Here is a 19,222-nt window from a genome sequence, read left to right as displayed (position 1 = left end):
AGGGATGTTTTCTAGGTTTGTATCTTGGTCCCTGGTGGTTCAAACCCACCAGGAACTCTGCATAAGCAAGACTGGGCAGTCTACTTCTGTAAAGACTTACCACCTTGGAAATCCTGTGGGGGTCACTGAGTCAGAATCTACTCAGTGACTGTGGGTTTGTTTTTGGTTTTATCCTGGTCCCTTGCTTCTGTTGCTTTGTCTTGTATTTTTTGTGTGTGAACTGTGGTGTTCTTTTGTTCACAAGATTTTTTTTTTTAAATGTTTAATTTGTGGTTGTATGTTGGTGTGATTTGTGCAAGATTTTTTCCCCCTTTATTTTGTTTTGATATATCTGTGTGAACAGGGTACTGTGCTCTTTTCTTTGCTAGTTGTTAGCACTTGGGCACTCACGACCTGCCTCCTGGTGGATGTGATAGAGAATGGCAGTGTATGCACAGATCTCTGTTTGCTGTTCTTAAAGAGCAGTTGAGGGTGAGTTGAGCTGGTATTTACTGCTATCTATGGTTGGTCAGTTGGTGCAAAAGCAAGTAATGGCCCTCTCTCAGTGGATGGGGCTACAGAAGGTGCAGGTATGGTTAGATTGTGTGGGAAAGGTTGCTGTCATCCACTAAGATCAAATTAACAAAATGAATAAACCACAAAAAAAGTAAAATAAGAGAATAAAAAACTCAAGCCACATAAACAGAAAAATAGAAAAAAATGTAATAAATAAGAAAAATTTCAAAATATATTTAAAAAGGATAAAAGAAAGATAATGAGAAAAAGAAAAAAAGTCACAATATCTGTGGAGGGAGGAATGAGAGGACAGAGCAAGAGTGAAAGAATAGAGAAAGCCACAAAAGTGAAAAGAAGGGATAGGAAGAACCAAAGGAAAGGAAAAAGAAGGAAATCAGGAAAATGGAAGAGAAAAAAGAAAAAAAAAAAAAAAAACAAAGAAAAGAACCAGGGATGGGAAAGAGGGAAATAAGAGGAAGAAACAGCAGAAGATAAAAAGAATAACTTCAAAATAAATAAAAACAAAACTGTGGGGAGTGGGGCAAGGCACCCAGGCTCTGCCAGGGCACAGACTGGGATGAAACCCTGCAAGTCAAGAAGGTGGATGTGGGGAGTAGTGGTGGCCACATCCTTGTTCACCAAGAGGGCCCAGGGCACAAGAGTAACAAGGGAAATATCCCAAGTCTCCAGTTGTTAGTCTCCAGTCAGATTGCTGGTGCTGTCTCCAGCAGGTGGAGCCTAGTCCCAGGTCACAGTCCAAGCAAGAACATCATTCACACACACTCAAAACAGCTGTGCTGGCTGCTTGGAAACATCCAAAATGGCTGTGCCCTCAGAACAACTACTGGCATCCATGGGTCCACCTATTCCCTTACTCATTATTCTCCCTTCTGGTTGTCAGATATCAGTGCAGTCTTTGCCCATTACACCTTGGTGAGCAGAGCCAATTCTTAGTTTGCCATTGGGATATATCCAAAATGGCTGTGTTCTCAGGACAGAGTCAAGCCAGCAGTCCACAGCTGTTTGTGTCCTTGCTCACTATTTCATTCAGCATCTTCTACAATTTGGTATTTAATTTGCTTCTTTATCTTTCCCTGCTAAACTCAGGGTTCCTGGATCATCTTCTGTATTGGTTTCAATTGATTTCTCATTGCTTTGGTGCAGAGGATCTGAGTAGTTCTTCCACCATCTTGCCAGGACTCCTCCCTGTCTATCTTTCCAAGTAGTGATAAATGATCTAGTTTCCTGGTTGGTTTACTTTGTGAAAGTGTATGATACTGGCTTGTTGAAATCTTTCTTGCATCATTCTCTCCCTGTATCTCCAACCATTGATTCAGGTTACACACATTAGGATTATACAGAATCAGCTGATCTCTGGTCCATGAGTTACATATTTGAAGACAGCTTTCATGCCCTGCTCCCATCTCCTTTTTTTCTAGTTTCTTCAACATTTTCAAATTTAGTATAGTTTTTAGTCCTTCTTTCTCCTTCCTTCCTCCTTCCCTCCCTCCCTTTCTTCTTAACACTTCTCTTGGGAACTGCAAATAGCTCATTATAGCAGGAACATGAAGGGATGGATGGGAGAGATGCTGGCCTGGTAGGTAGGTTCTGGGTCCTAAAGTATTTTGCGTGTCATAGTTAATAGGGACTTAATATTTCATCCTAAAAGTAATGAGAAAACATTTAAATGATTTTAGATAAGATAATAACATGATTAAATAGATGGCATTTTATAATACCACGGTGTGGTAGTTAAGTTTATGTGTCAGCTTGGCTTGGTCTGGTTGAGCAGCTGGGCAGCTGGAGGTAGTGTTCCCCATGATGAGGCTGGTAATCTACTGCATGGTGGAATCTACCACAAGCAGCTGAATAGCTAGCTGCCCTAGGGATGTGGTCTGCTTCCTGTATATAAGGAGAAGCCTTGGGGAATGGTCTCTAGCTTATGGCACACTTGAACCCTGCATGTAGCCATGTTGTTGTTTAGCAGCCTGCCTTGCTCTACCAACTTTGGGACTTACAATGGACTTGAATTAATGGCCTGCTGTGTGGTTTGGTAACATCAGGACTATGCTTTTTTACTTGTCAATCTTGGGCTTGTCAGTCTCAGCAGCCAGCAGCTATCTGAGTGAAGAAAAGCCTCTAGTTGGGAGCAAGAGGCAGAGCTAAAGCCCAAGGTCAAGGGGCTTTCACCCAGCCCCTAGAGCCTGGCACTTTGAACTCAGACTTAAAGCCTCCAAACTGTAAGAGAATAATCTTCTGTTTGTTAAGGCCATTTCATTTGTGGTATATTCTTGTCATAGCAGCACTAGGTAACCAGAACACATGGTTATTTGTATAATGTGCTCTGTGAATTAGAGGTAGTGAAAATAAGGAGACTGTGGTAGTTATGTTTGTGTGTCAACTTGGCTGGGTCTGTTTGAGTGGCTGGGTATCTGGTGATAGTTATTCCCCATGATGAGATTGGCAATCAACTCCATGGTGGGATCTACCACAAGCAGCTGAGTAGCTGCCTTTGGGATGTGGTCTGCTTCCTGTATATAAGGAGAAGTCTTGGGAATGGTCTCTAGCCTATGGCATGCTTGGACCCTGCATATAGCCATGTTGTTGCTCAGCAGCCTGCTATGCTCTGCCGACCATGGGACTTAGAATGGACTTAAGTTAATGGCCTGCCGTGTGGTTTGGTAACATCGGGACTGTGCCTTTTTACTTGTTCACCTTGGGTTTCTAGCCTCAGCAACCAGCAGCTGTCTGAGTGAAGAAACACTTCTAGCTCCAGTGGGCCAGGAGCAGAAGGCAGAGCTGGACCCCAGAATTGAGGGGCCTTCACCCAGCCCCTAAAGCCTGGCACTTTGAACTTGGACTTAAAGCCTCCAAATTGTAAGAATAAGCACCTGTTAGTTAAGGCCATCCTATTTGTGGTATATTTTTCATTAGAGTGGCACTAGGTAACCAGAACAGAGACCAATGGAGAGGCTATTCTTGTCATACAAATGAGAAAAAACAAAAACAGAAAACAAATTCTAAGATTTGGGCAAGGAACTAGAAAAGGGAATTTTTTTGAGAAATGTATTAAGTAGATTTATTTTGAGCAATTCTAAAGGCACTTTGGGTGGTGAAATGCTCAGGACTTGGAAACAGGCTGGATGTGGCAGGAAGAAAGGGAGGAGTTGAGCCTCAGCCCCAGGTCTGAGTGACTGGGTGGGTGGTAGTGTTATTCACTTGAGTAACTCCTAGAGTAGGAGTTGGAGAACTGATATGAGAGAAGGACTTCCTTCGGAACTTACTACCTTTTTGACACCTATGGGACATTCAAATGGAAATGTACAGCAGGCATTTGGATTTCATGCTGGGAACTCAGGAGGGAGTTTTGTGCTGAGAAGTGGACTGCGAATCATCCATATATAGAAGGTGGTTGAAACATAGATACGCATCAAATCAACCATTCATGATGAGAATTCTAATCCATAATGGAAGTATGGAGAAAGGTAGCCATAGAAAACAAATTAGAAAGACATGTCAATGGGGAGTTGGCTGAAAACAAGGAGAAATTGGTGCCAAAAAACCCATGGCAGGGAGAGTTTACAATGCTTACAAAATAATTAATAATATGTACTTAGTGTTAGACATGGCTGTGGAAAATGTGTTTTGTGATTGAATGGAGTCATGAGCAGCTGCTTCTCAGGATAGTCCACTTCCTTTAGGTGTCATGCCAGAGAGCAGGGGAGTGAGTGCTCCTACTGGTTGGACCAAATTCTAGTAGGACCCATTCTTCACGGTCTAGTTTGGAGTTGAAGCTGGTTTTCAGTTTGAATGAGGATGATTCCTCTGTTCCTGTCTTTGTTTTTAGTTGTTCATTTAGAAATGACTTTTCTCTGTAATATATAAAGAGAAGTTCCATAGTTCCTGTAGAAATTTGAGCTAAACTTCATGTACGGCAATATTTTTTATTTTTAAATTTACCTGTTTGAGTTTTTCACACATGCCAATTGTGGGCTTCTTTAGCACAGAAACAGGCATATGTATCTTAATGTCCCCAGGGCCTGACTCAGAGCCTGCCATGTAACTACTCAGTAGATGCTTATTTTTGTTTGTATTATTCATGATTCCACAGTTCCATTTTTTGAGGACATCCCAACCCTCTTGAATCTTTTTACCTTTCACCCTCTCATAACCCTGAATTATGCCAATTTTTCTGAATTTTACTGATTTACCCTTTAAAAATGTCCTAATTTTTAGTGTTTCAAGCATGTACAAAAGTATAGAGCATAGTATAACAAAACAAAAACTATAGAGAACTTTAGGATGCCATAATTAGATTCTTATAAATGGCACATAGTTTCCACTTCACTTACCAATTCTTCCACGTGGCCCAGTACTGCTAACTTATGCTAGATTCATTTGGACAATACTTTATTTGGTAATTTAAGCTTCTTAACAAAACACGAATTTTCTTGCCGCTGTTCCCTTTTGACGTTCTTTTCTCTAACTATTGCCAAAGGATAGTAGGCTTCAGTAGGCTTTGTGACCATTTTAGGTTCAACTCATTTCACTTTTTCAGTGTTCTGCAAATTTAGTAGTGGTGAAAAGGCTTAATGTTGTTGGCTGCTAACTAAAAGGTGAGATGTTGAGTCCCCCCAGAGGCACCTTGGAAGTGTGACCTGGTGATCTACTTTCAAAACAAATCAGACATTGAAAACCTTGGGGAGTACAGTTCTGTTCTGACGCACACGGGGTCACCATGAGTTGGAACTGACTGGATAGCAGCCAGTTGCTTGGTTGGACAAAGTTAGCACTTGTTGTGGCCTGTGGGGCCAACAGAGATCTTTGTTCATTCCCTCCACGTGCACAGAGGTGTTTCCTTTCTGCTTACCAGTGAGATTGAGCTCTCTTTTACAAAAGTCCTGCTGTTTATAGCTATTATAAAATAAGATGTAAAGAGAAACCATTTAGAGTAGAGATATTTTATAGGAAGAAGACATAAAATGTCTGGATTCATCATCCTTATTTTTATACTCTGTGTATTGTACTTTAGCAATTTTCTTATTTGGTTTGACACAAGTTTTTCTCTGTGCTGTTTATATTCTATTTATGAAAATAAATGATCTTCCCTAGCTACTGAAAAATGGTTTTATATAATAATTTACAAATATCTTACTTCTGAGTAGGAAAGTATCTCTTTTTTTTTATCATTTTGGCTTTTTTTTTTTAACTTGAAGTCAGAGATATACATTATGAGTATGCTCTTAGTATGTAAATGGATGATTAAGTTCATGAAGGTAAGCCATTGTATTTTTGGCCCAATTTCTTTTCTGGAAGCATCATGTTGATTTTTTTTTTTTTTCTCTTTTATACAGGGTATCAGCAGTCTCTTTAGTTCTTTGAAAGTGGTGCGCCTTTTACGACTGGGTCGTGTTGCTAGGAAACTGGATCATTACTTAGAGTATGGAGCAGCAGTCCTCGTGCTCCTGGTCTGTGTGTTTGGACTGGTTGCCCACTGGCTGGCCTGCATATGGTACAGCATTGGAGACTATGAGGTCATTGATGAAGTAACCAACACCATCCAAATAGACAGTTGGCTGTACCAGCTGGCCTTGAGCATTGGGACTCCGTATCGATACAATACCAGTGCAGGGATATGGGAAGGAGGACCCAGCAAGGACTCACTCTACGTCTCCTCTCTCTACTTTACCATGACAAGCCTTACAACCATAGGATTTGGAAACATAGCTCCTACCACAGATGTGGAGAAGATGTTTTCGGTAGCCATGATGATGGTTGGCTGTAAGTATTTTCTTTTTGTTATTGTTATAGTTATCGTTAGCAATATTCCTGGCTCAAATCTCTGATAGGACTGAAATGAAATTACTTTGTTCTACAGCAAAGTATGTAATTCATGTCATATACATTGGTTTGATTTTATTCAGCTTTAAAGAATGAAAATCTGAATTAATATATTTCTGTTTACTTTCTAGAATGTATTAATACAAAAAAACCCCAATGTGGACAGAGTGCTTAAACAAACAAACAAACAGAAAATCAGAATGAGAACTCTTTGGTTTAATTCTGTTCACTAGTACAGCTGTCTGGAAGGGGACCAGCATCTAGGTAGAAGGCATCTGGCACATTCTGTAGGTTTTGTTGGTTATGTGTTAAGTTTCAAAAAAGATGACGGAATCTAATGTGAGATACATAGTCTGGAAAATGTGTTAGTTAATAGTTGAATTCCTGAATTAAAGTTGATCTCAGAATGCAGTTTTTCTGTAATGTTTTATAATTAAGACTAGTTAAAAAAAAAAGTATATAAATATAATTTTCATTTCAAACATTCTAGTTTCACTATATGCTTGTATGAGAAAATGAAAAGATAAATATAAGCTTATTCAGCAACTAAAAGAGTGTCTAAGATTTAGCATGAATACCTGAGTGCTAAGTGTCTGGGTGATGTTCTTGGAAGCAGAATGCCAAAACTGCATGCTATAATCAGATAGATGGATGATGTCAGAGAACCAGAACATTTAAGAAATACAGCAAAAGAAGCTGTTTTAAAAGATCTTTCCACCATCCACACCTTCAAGATGATTGAGACAATTTACCCTAGCCCAGTTCTGACATTAAGGAGCTCTGGTGGCATAGTGCCTAAGGCATTTCACTGATAACCAGAAGGGTGGTGGTTCAAACCCACCAGGCACTCCGTGAAAGGAAGACCAGACAACCTACTTCTGTGAAGATTTACTGCTTCAGAAACCCGATGGGGGTCTCTATGAGTTGGAATTGACTCAATGGCAGTGGGTTTGGTTTTTTGGTTTTAGAGTTGTGATATCTAGAATAACCTCAAGGTGTTTGTGATGGAGGGAGTGGGCATAATTACCATGATTTTATGAGCACCTCAAAGCATTTGTATTATACAGTCATTGGTGTTTGTGTCACTCTTCCTTTTTGAGGTTCTGCATGACAGAAGTTTAGATTTTGACACTGATAGGAAGAATGTTGGGGTCCAGGGGTATTGGTTGACCCATGAAGTGTCGGTATCATAAGTTGAAAGCAAAATATGTCTCATGCATTTTGGACAGGTTATCAGAAGGGAGCAATCCTGGAGAAGGACCTCATCTTTGGTAAAATGGAGAGTCAGTGGCTGCAACAATGGGTTCAAACATGGCTATGATTGTGAGGATGGTGCAAGGCCGGACAATGTCTCATTCTGTTGTACTTAACGTCCCTGTGAGTCAGAACTGACTCGTAGGCACCTCACAACAACAACAAAGCAAGTAGTTGCCAGCACCAATGTTAACAGTTTTCCCTCCTGTTGCTCCAATACTCTTTCACATGTCCAGAAACAAGAACATACAGGCTCTGTTTTCCAGTTAAATGTTACAACGTGAGGGAGAGTGAGAATTGTAAGTGCTGCTCCAGAGACTTTTAGGAGAAAAACATTCTTATTCACAGGATCCTGGTGATCAGTTAAACTGATACATAGTCACCAAAAGTGATATGATGTACTGGGAAAAAAGTATTTCAGAAATTTAGGAGACAACATTTTGCCAGATGTAGTATTTAGTACAGTATTACTTTTGATATTTATATATTGATTTTTTTTTTGTGGCTTACACTTGAGCATAGTCCAATTTTTTAAAAAAGTTTTTTTTTAACCTTTTTATTGTGATCTGAGTGTAAATTTACAGAGCAAATTGGTTTTCCATTCAACTGTTCATACATGTTTTATTTACTGACATTGAATGCAGTCCCCACAATGTAACAGCACTTTCTCAACTTCTCCCTGTGTTTATAATTTCCCAGAAACACTACTTACAGCCTTATAATTCAATAACTGAGAAAAATGTTTTGTCAAAAAGTTATTGGAGATATTAACTGCCTATATCTTGCTGATATAAATAATCACTACTAATAGATTATAACCTCTTTTTCTATAAAAAGGCATCTGAGATTTTCTTGACATCCAGCAAAACTTATAAATTTCAAGGGCAGCAATTCCAGTTTCTAAGTCCTTTCTGATGTCTCTTCTTTCCTTAATGGCCTTTACTTTGTGACTCCTGGATTTTTGCTACCTTAATGCTGATTTACATGTGCACTTTGTCCAGGGACACAGTCTCAAGGCACTCTTCTTATTTATATAGTAGGCAATTCTTTAATCCAAATTCATGACTTTGGCCTCCCCCTTAATCCCAGATCCTGGTGTTCCTTCCAGATCCCTTCCATGTCAGCAGAGGCCAAGGTATTTCCCTTACTTACTACTCAAGAATTTGTTCCTACGTTTGCCTAAGGTGGAGAATCTTTCTGTTCTGATTCCTGAACTAGAAAGGTCTTTTGGTTCTTCTCAATGTATGTCTTCCCCTCAAATTTGTCTTTTCTCAGTTTTGGCATGTTCCATGCACTGAGTTACCTCCATGGCTCTGGTTGCAGCCATCACTCCCCCAAGATAATCAGGTCCCTTATTCTTGTATATCTGTTCATTCATGAATGAACTCAGTGACTCTACTGCTGTCCATGAAATTCACTATCAAAGGGCTTTTGTGAAAGAGGATAGATTTGTAGTTTAGTTCTGCAGCTGTAGAAAATAGCATATATATTTTTTATATTAGTATGTGGATAATGGTTTTGCTCCTTTGCTCAGTAAATACTTAATGATGCCTTCTTGAAATGTTTTCTAATTTACATAATCTTATCATTGAGCCTTTAATAATTTTCTATTTTCCAAAGATTAGCAGACTGATTAATTTTGCTGCCATTCAGAAAGTACCTAAGTACACTGATGATGTGTTTTGATGTATAAAAGAAAGGAATATAAGCATGTAATTTGGCTGATATGATCAGCCTTTTGTCTTCTTAATGAATTTTTATTAATCCTCTTCTAAAGGTTTATCAAGAAAGCAATTACTTACTTAGGACCCTTCTTTGTCACAAATTATGACATAAAATTTATTTTAGTTTAATTCAGTCATCTATAGAAAATATCTATACACTTGCATATTTTCATTATAATTTTATAAATGAAGCAAATATATAAATAAAGAGGATGAATAACTTTTTATTCTCAATTTATGTTCAACCATAAGTTTATCTCCATATATATATGAACTTTTATATGTATATATGTATAATGCTTTAATATATTATATGTATAATGTTTTAATACATTAGTCAATATATTATGAAACATGAAGGTCTCCTATCCACCATTGCCACTGAGTGAGTTGTGACTCAAGGTGACCCTGTGCGTTACAGAGTAGAACTGAGCTCCACAGGATTTTCTTGGCTGTAATCTCTTTGAAGCAAATTGTCAGGCCTTTCTTCCATGGTACCACTGGGGAGGGGGTTGAACTGCCAAACTTTCAGTTAGTAGACAAGTGCAAACTGTTTGCACCACCCAGGGAAAACATGCAGATATACATCAGAGGACTCCAAAGTTGGACTTCGGGTTTTCATTTTATTTAAAAGGAATATTTACTCTTTCTGTTAATATCTGCATGGTTGCTAAATTAAGGCAGTCTGATTTACATGGTATATGATGATCAGATGCTGTTCTGCTGTGATGCCATGTAAACTGAGTCTTAAAAATAAAACTAAAAACTATAAATAAGAAAATTGCTGAGATTTAACTGGTAGAGAGGAATCCCAGTCTCATGATGAGAATGGGCAATTTTCAAATAGGATGTAATTGATGATAGCTCAGTCTACATTCTTTCTCTAATTGAATGATAAGGTTTATAATGCAGCAGGCAAATGGGTTAGCACATTTAGAAGTATAACGAGACCATCTGCCAGTGGGATGTGCATGAAGGGAAATTTGAATCTCTAAGTGGGTGGTTAAGTACCACTGGGGAGCAATTAGTTACACACTGGTCACTCAGCATCATGCAGAGGAGACCTATGCCATGCATCATATTCTCAGAGTGATGAGTTCATTTAGCGCCCTCTGTGGGAGCTCTGGTGGCATAGTGCCTAAGGCATTTGACTGCTAACGGAAGTCTGGCAGTTCAAACCCTTTAGTCAGTCACTCCTTGGGAGGAAGATTGGGCAATCTACTTCTGTAGAGATACCACCTCGGAAACTCAAGGGGAGGGATCTCTGTGAGTCTGGATTGACTCAACAGCAGTGAGTGTGTTTGGTGTTTTTTTTTTTTTTGGTAGGGTTCAAATAAAAACCAAGTCTAGATGATAGGCATTGTGCTAACCATCCCCCATAGGAAAGGGAGGAAACAAATAGAAGATGGGGAGACCCAGAGACTGAGAGCATTTAAAAGTTGGGAACAAGGCCCTGTGTGTCCTTGCAGAGCCTTTGGATTCCCCTGCATATTAGTTTTTTTCCATTTCAAAGTTCAGGAGTTGAAAGAAATGTTATTTAAGATACCTTTCAGTGCCAACTTTCTGTACACCTAAGATTCTGTGAGTACAGTCATGCCATTGCCCGTGGAATGGGGCTAGTCATTTGAGATGCACTTAACATAGAAAAAGAAGAGCTGTCCTTTAAAGATGTTTAGGGCTCTTCACGTATACTGCATACCTTGTTTTAGGGAGAGCAAGGTTTACCTTATATATAGAGTTTGTTCAATGAAGAGTTGAGAGGGCAAACTGTCAGGGAATATAATGGAAAAGAAAATATGCTCTTGGAAAGAGAAGTGCTTTTCATTTAGAACTTAGGCAGTTAGCAAGATGGAAAGGCATTTGTCTCACAGAATAGGGCCCAAAGCCAGAGAAAATCTGTATCCCATGCTAAGTGAGGACCCTGAAGGGGTATAGCCTAGGTGGATGATCAAAACCAAACCCACTGCCATGAGTTGATTCTGCCTCATAGCGACCCCCATAGTGTTTTGAAGGCTGTAAATCCTTATGGAATTAGTCCGCCTCATCTTTCTCTCATGGAGCAGTTGGTGGGTTTAAACCACCAACCTTTTGGTTAGCAGCCCAATGCCTTAACCAGAGCTACTAGATGGATGGCCAGGCAGGTTTAAAAGTGAGTTGTGGCCCTTTTCTGATGTTTTAAAAAAATTCTTCTAGAAATCTTGATTTGAGACCTTAGATGACTCACATATAATATTATTATATGTAAAATTTTTTCTTGCCCTTGTTATTGTGGTATAGGTAGAAAATGGAGTGTGAACATGCTGATTTTCAGTTCTGGTTTTAGTTTTAGCCAGATGGAGATAGTTTTAAGCTTAACGTTTATTTTGGAAACTGGGTCAATTCTTTGTGTTTGCTTTACCCCAGCTTGTAAAAAAGACTTTTTCTTTCTTCTCTTTCTTTAAAGAACTGAGTGTCCCATGAGGAAAAACATTTCATGGAGCCCAGAGTTCAGGGTTATCAGCATCTTTTTTCATGGTTTAGTGCTTTGAGATAAACAGTTCAGCACTTAGGAAAAAAGACTGAGTGATGTGTACTCTATTCCCTGTTTCTTATTCAAATTAGAACTTGTAACTTTTGCAGAAATGTTCCATTATACACATGTTTCTTTTTATGCCTAGTTACATTTTTATTAAGTTCCCGACAAAAGTTAAGTTTTTCCAGAAAACAAGAAGGAGATTTCTCAGTGGCTTATTAACTAACGTGAATTATTTGCAAGAATCTTGGGCTCTGAAACTACCTGTGACCTTGTATCCATTAACATTCATTCAACATTGTGCTAGGTGCTCTGTGAGGCATTTGTATTAGGGAAATAACTAGATAACCTTCCTTTCTTCAGTGAGCTAGTGGTGTGGTAAAGGTGCCAGACAAGAAAATCACCCAGCTAGCTCTCAATCTCTCTCTCCAGCTCTCCCTCTTTGTTGTTGTTGTTAATTGCTATCAAGTCAATTCTGACTCATGGCAACCTCAGATGTGCAGAGTATAATTGCTCCATAAGGTTTTCAAAGTTGTGACCTTTCAAAAGCAGATCACCAGGCCATACTTTCAAGGCAAATCTGAGTGAGTTTGAACCACCAAGCTTTTGGTTAGTAGTCCAGTGCTTAACAATTTGCCCCACCCAGGGACTATATCTACCACGTGTCTGTTAGTTTGTCACTCTGTGGTGGCTTGCGTGTTGCTGTGAGGCTGGAGGCTCTGCCACGGGGTCATCCATGGTGGACAGGTTTCAGTGGAGCTTCCAGACTAAGACAGACGCAGAAGAAGAAAGAGGCCATCCACTTCTTAAAGAATTGGCCAGTGGAAAACCTTATGAAAAACAGTGAAACACTGATATAATGGACCAGGCAGTGTTTCGTTCTGTTGTACATAGGGTCACTATGAGTCAGAGCCAACTTGACAGCATGTAAAAACAGCAGCAGTGGGGACTATGTACCTTTATACTGTGAACTAGTCTCAGACCTTAGACTATAATAGGGGACTAAGAAATGGCACTGAATGGTAAGGCTCACAAGAGTCTGAGTCAAGTGTGCCATTATATGTTTAGCACAGGCATTGTGCATACTTGATACACAACATCATTAAATATATGGTGAATGAATGAATGAATGAAAAAGGCTCACCAAGCATAGTTGAGGAAGTCCAAGAAGATTTCTAGAAGGAAATGACTCTAGAGCTTAGAATCCAAAAAACAGGTATATCACTAAGGAAAGACGTAAGTGCTTTTTTAGGCATAGGGATCACATGTGAAAAAACATAGATGTGAAATGGCTTGGCCTTTTTGGGAAACTCTATGCATTTCACTTTGATATGAGTAGAAAGTGAATGCAATGAGAGGTAGAAAGGTAGGAATGTGATGAGATGTCAAAGGGCCTGACATAGCTTGATAAGGAGTTTGTCTGTTATTCCAAATGTGGGATAAATAAGAAAGATTTGAAAAAAAGAGAAGGATTTGATTCTAAAGAAGTGATAGCAGTGTGGAAGATGGGTTAAAAGAGAAAAAGACTGCAAGCAGAGAAATTGATTAGAAGGCTGTTGTAGCAATCCAGGGAGACGTAACTAAGATGATAGGTATATGGAGAGTGATAAAGGTTAGGGCAGCAAACTTTTTTCCTGTGAAGAGTCAGATAGTAACTATCTTAGATTTTACAGACCATACGTCATCTGTTGTAAGCACTCAAAGACTGAAAAGAAGGGGCAGATATTACTGGGGGAAGAGAGTAGCTCCTTTATGGACATGTTGAATTTGAGAAGCCTATAGGTCACTCACTTGAGATATCCATTAGGAAGTTAGAGTATGGTTTTGGGATCCATAGATTAATGTGAGGCATTTAGAGATCTCTTTGGGAATCACAGTATATAGAAAGTAACTGATGTCAAGAAGCTCTGGTGGCATAGTGCCTAAGGCATTTGACTGCTAACCAGAAGGTTGGTGGTTCAAACTTACAAGCCACTCCATGGAAGGAAGATTTGGCAATCTACTTCTGTCAAGATTTACCACCTTGGAACCCAAAGTGGGTCGCTATGTGTTGGAATCAACTCGATGGTAGTGAGTTTGGTTTTTTGGCTGATGTCAACAGAGCTCAGGGAAGAGTCAGAGTGAAGTGGCTAAGGGTGGACACTTAAGAAAAAGCCAGAGAGTACTAAGAAGAGAGATCAGAGGTGCAGAAAGGAAGCTTGGTTCCAGAAGGAGACTTTGTTGCTAATAAAAGATGAGAGAATTTTGAGGAGGAAGGGGTGCCAACAAGATAAATGGGACAGTAAGTCAAGAGAGGGGAGCTCTGGTGGCTAAGTGCCTAAGGCATTTGACCAATAACCAGAAGAATGGCAATTCAAACCCACCAGCCACTCCTCAGAAGGAAGGTTGGACAATCTACTTCCATAGTGATACCGCTTCGGAAACCCAAGGAGGGATTGCTATGAGTCAGATCTGACTTGATGGCAGTGAGTTTGGTTTTTGGCTTAAGTCAAGAGAGATATGGCTGGAATGGGAGGTCATTTGTGACTTTCCATGAGTAGTTTCATTGGGCAGTTGAAGAGAGGGAGACATGTCAGAAATTTGTTTTTATGGGATCCATACCTTTTTTTTTTTTTCTGTGTATCAAAGGGAAATAAATTTATCAGAAGCCATTAACTTAATGCAGGCAGATTATGCCTACGCAGTGTCTTTTGCTGCCAGTTTTTTTTCCCTGAATGAAAAATATACTTTGTGTTTTCCTTTTGTGCTACAAAATAATAATAATAATAATAATAATAATAATGTCTTGGAAAACTGCTTTATGACATCCCATTTTCAAAGAAAAGGTATTTTAGTCAGGGGATTTTCATTACCGACAACTATAGGATCGTTTGATGACCTTCAAGCTCTGGTGGCACAGTAGTTAAGACATTGAGCTGCTACCCACAAGGCCAGTGGTTCCAACCCACCAGCTGCACCAGGGGAGAAAGATGAGGCAATCTGCTTCTGTGAGGATTTATAGCCTTAAACACATTGTAGGTCACTTCTACTCTGTCCTAAAGGGTTGCTATGAGTCAGAATTATCTCGATGGTAGTTAGTTCGGTTTGGTTTTGTCAAATAAATTTAGTTTTGATTTCTATGAAGGCAGGTTGCTAGGACAGAGTGTTACCTGATGGTGCTCTGTTAGTGAAGGAACAGTGGGGATTTAACATGATTTTAACATACATGGTGTTAAGGATCAATTGACACAGTTTTAATATTTTTGGAAATAAAATACTTAGAAATTTTTTTCATAGATTGAAAGTGTCATAAATCCATAGATGGAAGATTTAGAATTTGGTAACATAAATGTCATACACCAAAATTTTTATGCCTGCATTTTAGCAGTTGCTTTGATATGCTCAGAGAAGGGATTTTCTTTGGATCAGTTTCCAAACCAGTCCCTGTGTGACTGCTTCTTATCTACTTATATAAAAGTTGTATAAATTGTGATTCCTGAGTTAGGCCTTCCTGGGAGTCAGGTACCAGACACCTGGTGCTGGTTTGGTCTGTGTGTAATATGATCTTTATTGGAGGGGAATGATACCCAGTTGGCTCTTGGGAGATATTGAAAGCTTTTAAAAATTCTCTTTGAAACTAGCTAGGTTTGTAGGTACTCGTTTAGAGCATATCTTCTTTCAAGTTGACTTTATTTTTAACAACCCCCAAAAGTCTTAAACCTTGTGAGGCTTCTTTGAGAGTCTCACTGATTTAAAGTGAATGGAAAAGGAAAGAACGCTTAAACTCCTGCCTCTGGGCTAACTTTAGGGGAGGGGGAGAAAAACCAACAAACCAAATTCACTGCCATAGACTTGGTTCCTACTCATAGCCACCCCTCCTTGGGTTTCTGAGGCAGTATCTCTACAGAAGTAGATTGCCCAATCTTCCTTCCAAAGGGTGCCTGGTGGGTTTGAACGATGAGCCTTTTGGTTAGCAGTCAAATACCTTAGGTATTATGCACAGAAAAGGTAGGTTTAATATTGAGTCTTCTGATGAGACTTGGGATCGGAGGCACAGGTCTCTGGAACTCTTCTTACATGGGCTGCCCTTGAGTCCCTGTTTGACTCACTTCTTAGAAAAGGTGCCAAAAGACCTTCTTAGTGGGCATATTTCTCCAAATTCTTTTCATTGTGAGGTCCAGGAGTTTCTGGGTAGTACAAAGGCAAAGGTTAATGCACTCAGCGGCTAAGCTCAAGGTTGGCAGTTCAAACCCACTCTGAGATGCCTTGGAAGAAAGACCTAGTAATGCACTTCTGAAAAATCCGCTATTGAAAATCCTATGGAACACAGCTCTACTCTGACACACATGGGGTTCACCATGAGTTGGAATCAATTCTTTGACAACTGGTATGAGGGCCTAGGCAGAGAACAGCAACCCCTCATCCCCCAACACACATGTGCATCTACACTAGATTCCTTCATTCCTTGTTCTTTTGCTGTACTATGCCCCAAAAAACTCCCCATCTGGATCCACCTGCCTCCTTTGTTGCTCTAGGACCATCAAGCAATAACTCAACTCTGAAGTCATGTGAATAGGTGCCACTGAAATGCTGGTAAAATGCAGGATTTGCAATCTCACTAATCTTTATTATTTTAGCTCATCTCTCATTTATTTATTTTAAACTGAGATTTTATTTTATTTTGTTGCATGTTTTACTATGGTATAGGTGAAAGTTTACAAAGCCAATTAGTTTTCCATTCAACAATTTATATAAATTTGGTTTTGTGACGTTAGTTGTAATCTCCTCAGTGTAACAACACTCTGTCTCTCATGTTTTGCTGAACGGTCATTCTTGTGTAGTTCTTACACATTCTTGTCCTACTTCTCCCCAAACTTCATCTCAGCAGTTGGCCTTCCTCTTATTTCTCTGAGAAAGAAGAGGGTGTCAGCTATTGCATCTCTTTGAGATCCTGAGCCTCATCTTAGGAAGGCTGGGCTAGGGGAAGGGGTGGAGCAAACCACAAAAGGGCCTTGAAGACCAAAGTAGTTTTTCTTTTTTTTCTGAGTCAGAGGGGAAACTTTTGAGGATTTTGAACCAAAGAGTGGCATGATTTGTCTTACGTTTTATGAAGATCACTCTGGCTTCTGTGCAGAAAATAAATCATCAAGGGTAGTGGAGGGAAGAATGGAGACATGTTAATAGGCAAGGTGAGAGATGATGGTGATGCTAGGTAGACTTGTCAGGACTCTGGGCATATTTCAGTCAGGACGAACACGATAGAGGAGTATGAGAGAAAAAGAGGGTCAGGAATTACTTAAAGGTTTTTGGTGCAGGCAATGTTTAGGCTAAGTTGGGGATGCTCATTTGTCATATTGAGTGGGCAGTTACCCATATAAGTCTAGAGTCCATTGGGGGTGATCCAGCATATGGACATAGATATGCTTTGTTGCTTGGTGAGATTTTCCTCCAACTGTTTCTCCTTCTGTCATCTGTTGTCTATATCAACCTTTCCACTGACACCTTTTTATCAGCCTGTAAAACATGCTTATGCCTCTTCAATACTAAAAAAATATACGTATGTGAATGAAATGATTGACCTTGGTTTCTCTTGACCTATTATCTTTTTTTATTCTTCCCTTTTTAAGCAAGCACATGTCTTCGCTTCCTTATCTCTATTTACTCCCTATTGAAGATGGATTTCTTCCCCTATATCACCTCTCAGAGTACATTTGCTAAATTTCATGGTTAGCTTTTTGCCCATATGGAAACATGACCTTGACTTCTTCAACGCTTCCCTGTCTCTAGTTCTCCTCCCACCTGATCTGAAGAACTGTTTTACTCTATCTCCTCCTCAAATGGTAAAAACTGCAGTATTGGGAACAAATTATCATAAGATAAGAGAAACTCTCCTCATAGTCTGAGCAGTGTTTGCTAAGAAGGAGTGATTTCTGGGGGATCAGTTAACTTTCATATACAGATACTTCTATGAACACTTTGCCTCATGTCCCCACACTTAGAAATCCTGGTTTGTGTGTTTTTGACTCCAGAAGTCCCCTGTGAAAGTTCCATTTTATTCTCTAAAATGTGTAAGTCTCTACTTCCTATTATGGATTGTGTTTCAAACTAGCTCACTGTCACAAGAGGAGGAAAGAGGTACTGAGACTTCAGAGAGAGAGGAAAAATATTTGGAGCATGGAATGCGTTAAAGTGATGTTGCTAGGAGGGAAGGGAGTCTCCAGTGAGGCCTCTGTTTACCATCTAGCTCTACATTGGGAAAAATAATCAAGGATTATTCATGCTACTTTTTTTCTCTGCTGTGAAACCTTTCTTCATCACCCTGCCTAAAGTGTCCCTGTCACTATATCTCTCAGCATCCCTTTAATGGTGGTCTGTAATTATAGTCTTTAGTTCTCTCTCTTTCTCTCTCTTTTTAATATTCCTTGACTCAACTGAAATGGGAGCCATGAAAGCAGGGACCTTGCATGTATCTGGTTCAACTCTATCCGTGGTGTAATAGAAATATAAAACCCAACCCATTTTCGGCAAGTTGACTGACTCACAGTGACCCTATAGGACAGAGTAGAACTGCCCTGTAGGGTTTTCAAGGCTGTAAAACATTATAGGATCAGACTGCCACATCTTTCTCTCCCAAAGCACCTGGTAATTTCAAACTACCAACCCTTTCAATTAGCAATGGAATGCTTAACCACTGCACTGCCAGGGCCCTAACAGGAATATAGTTTGTGCTTACTAAATTCTCTTTGAGCAAATCAATTGATTTTTTATACTTCATACTTGAAAAGCTATAAATTTGAAGCAAAGCCTCACTACTTCTCCAGACCTATCTTAGTGTTGTTGTTGTTATGTGCTGTCGAGTTGGACCTGACTCATAGCGACCCCTCCTTGGGATGCCGAGGCAGTATCACTACAGAAGTAGATTGCCCAACCTTCCTTCTGAGGAGTGGCTGGTGGTTCAAACTCTGGTTAGTAGTCAGGTGCCTTAGGCACTATGCTACCAGAGCTCCTGACCTATCTTAGTAGTGAATTTAAATTTTTATGCCCCCCCCAAAAAATGCATGAATGTGTGACTGACTTCATTTTTCTATAACAGAGTTGAGTTAGTTTGTGACACTTTGCCCCCTCTTCTACCTCCCTGATCTCACTTTGTTTCACCTTTCAAAATGTCCTTTGACTGCTGTGTCTGTCCTATGGTTCTACAGATCATCTAAGTCTATCATATCCCACAGCTTGGAATAGGAAGCAGGGTATACTTCTCTGTTGTTTTTGGATTTTATATATATATATGTATATATATACACACATATTATATATATATATATACACACATATTATATGTGTATATATATATATGTTGTTATGTGCCTTCGAGTCGGCCCTGACTCATAGCGACCCCTCCTTGGGTTTCTGAGGCAGT

At 39.6% G+C, this 19,222-nt stretch overlaps 1 protein-coding gene across 1 annotated transcript in view; it reads left to right on the top strand.

The window, feature by feature from the left end:
* The window catches only part of KCNH5 (potassium voltage-gated channel subfamily H member 5), a 467,739-nt gene that overhangs the window by 150,608 nt on the left and 297,909 nt on the right, over positions 1-19,222 (top strand). The window contains exon 7 of the mRNA XM_007949104.1: positions 5,850-6,276. Within this exon, the coding sequence (XP_007947295.1) occupies positions 5,850-6,276 (427 nt within the window). The remainder of the gene's footprint in view (positions 1-5,849; positions 6,277-19,222) is intronic.

This window comes from Orycteropus afer, unplaced genomic scaffold (genome assembly GCF_000298275.1).
Source record: "Orycteropus afer afer isolate SDZICR_OR568_19922 unplaced genomic scaffold, OryAfe1.0 scaffold00237, whole genome shotgun sequence".
Classification (NCBI taxonomy): Eukaryota; Metazoa; Chordata; class Mammalia; order Tubulidentata; family Orycteropodidae; genus Orycteropus; species Orycteropus afer.
This window is presented reverse-complemented; position numbering and strand designations above follow the sequence as displayed.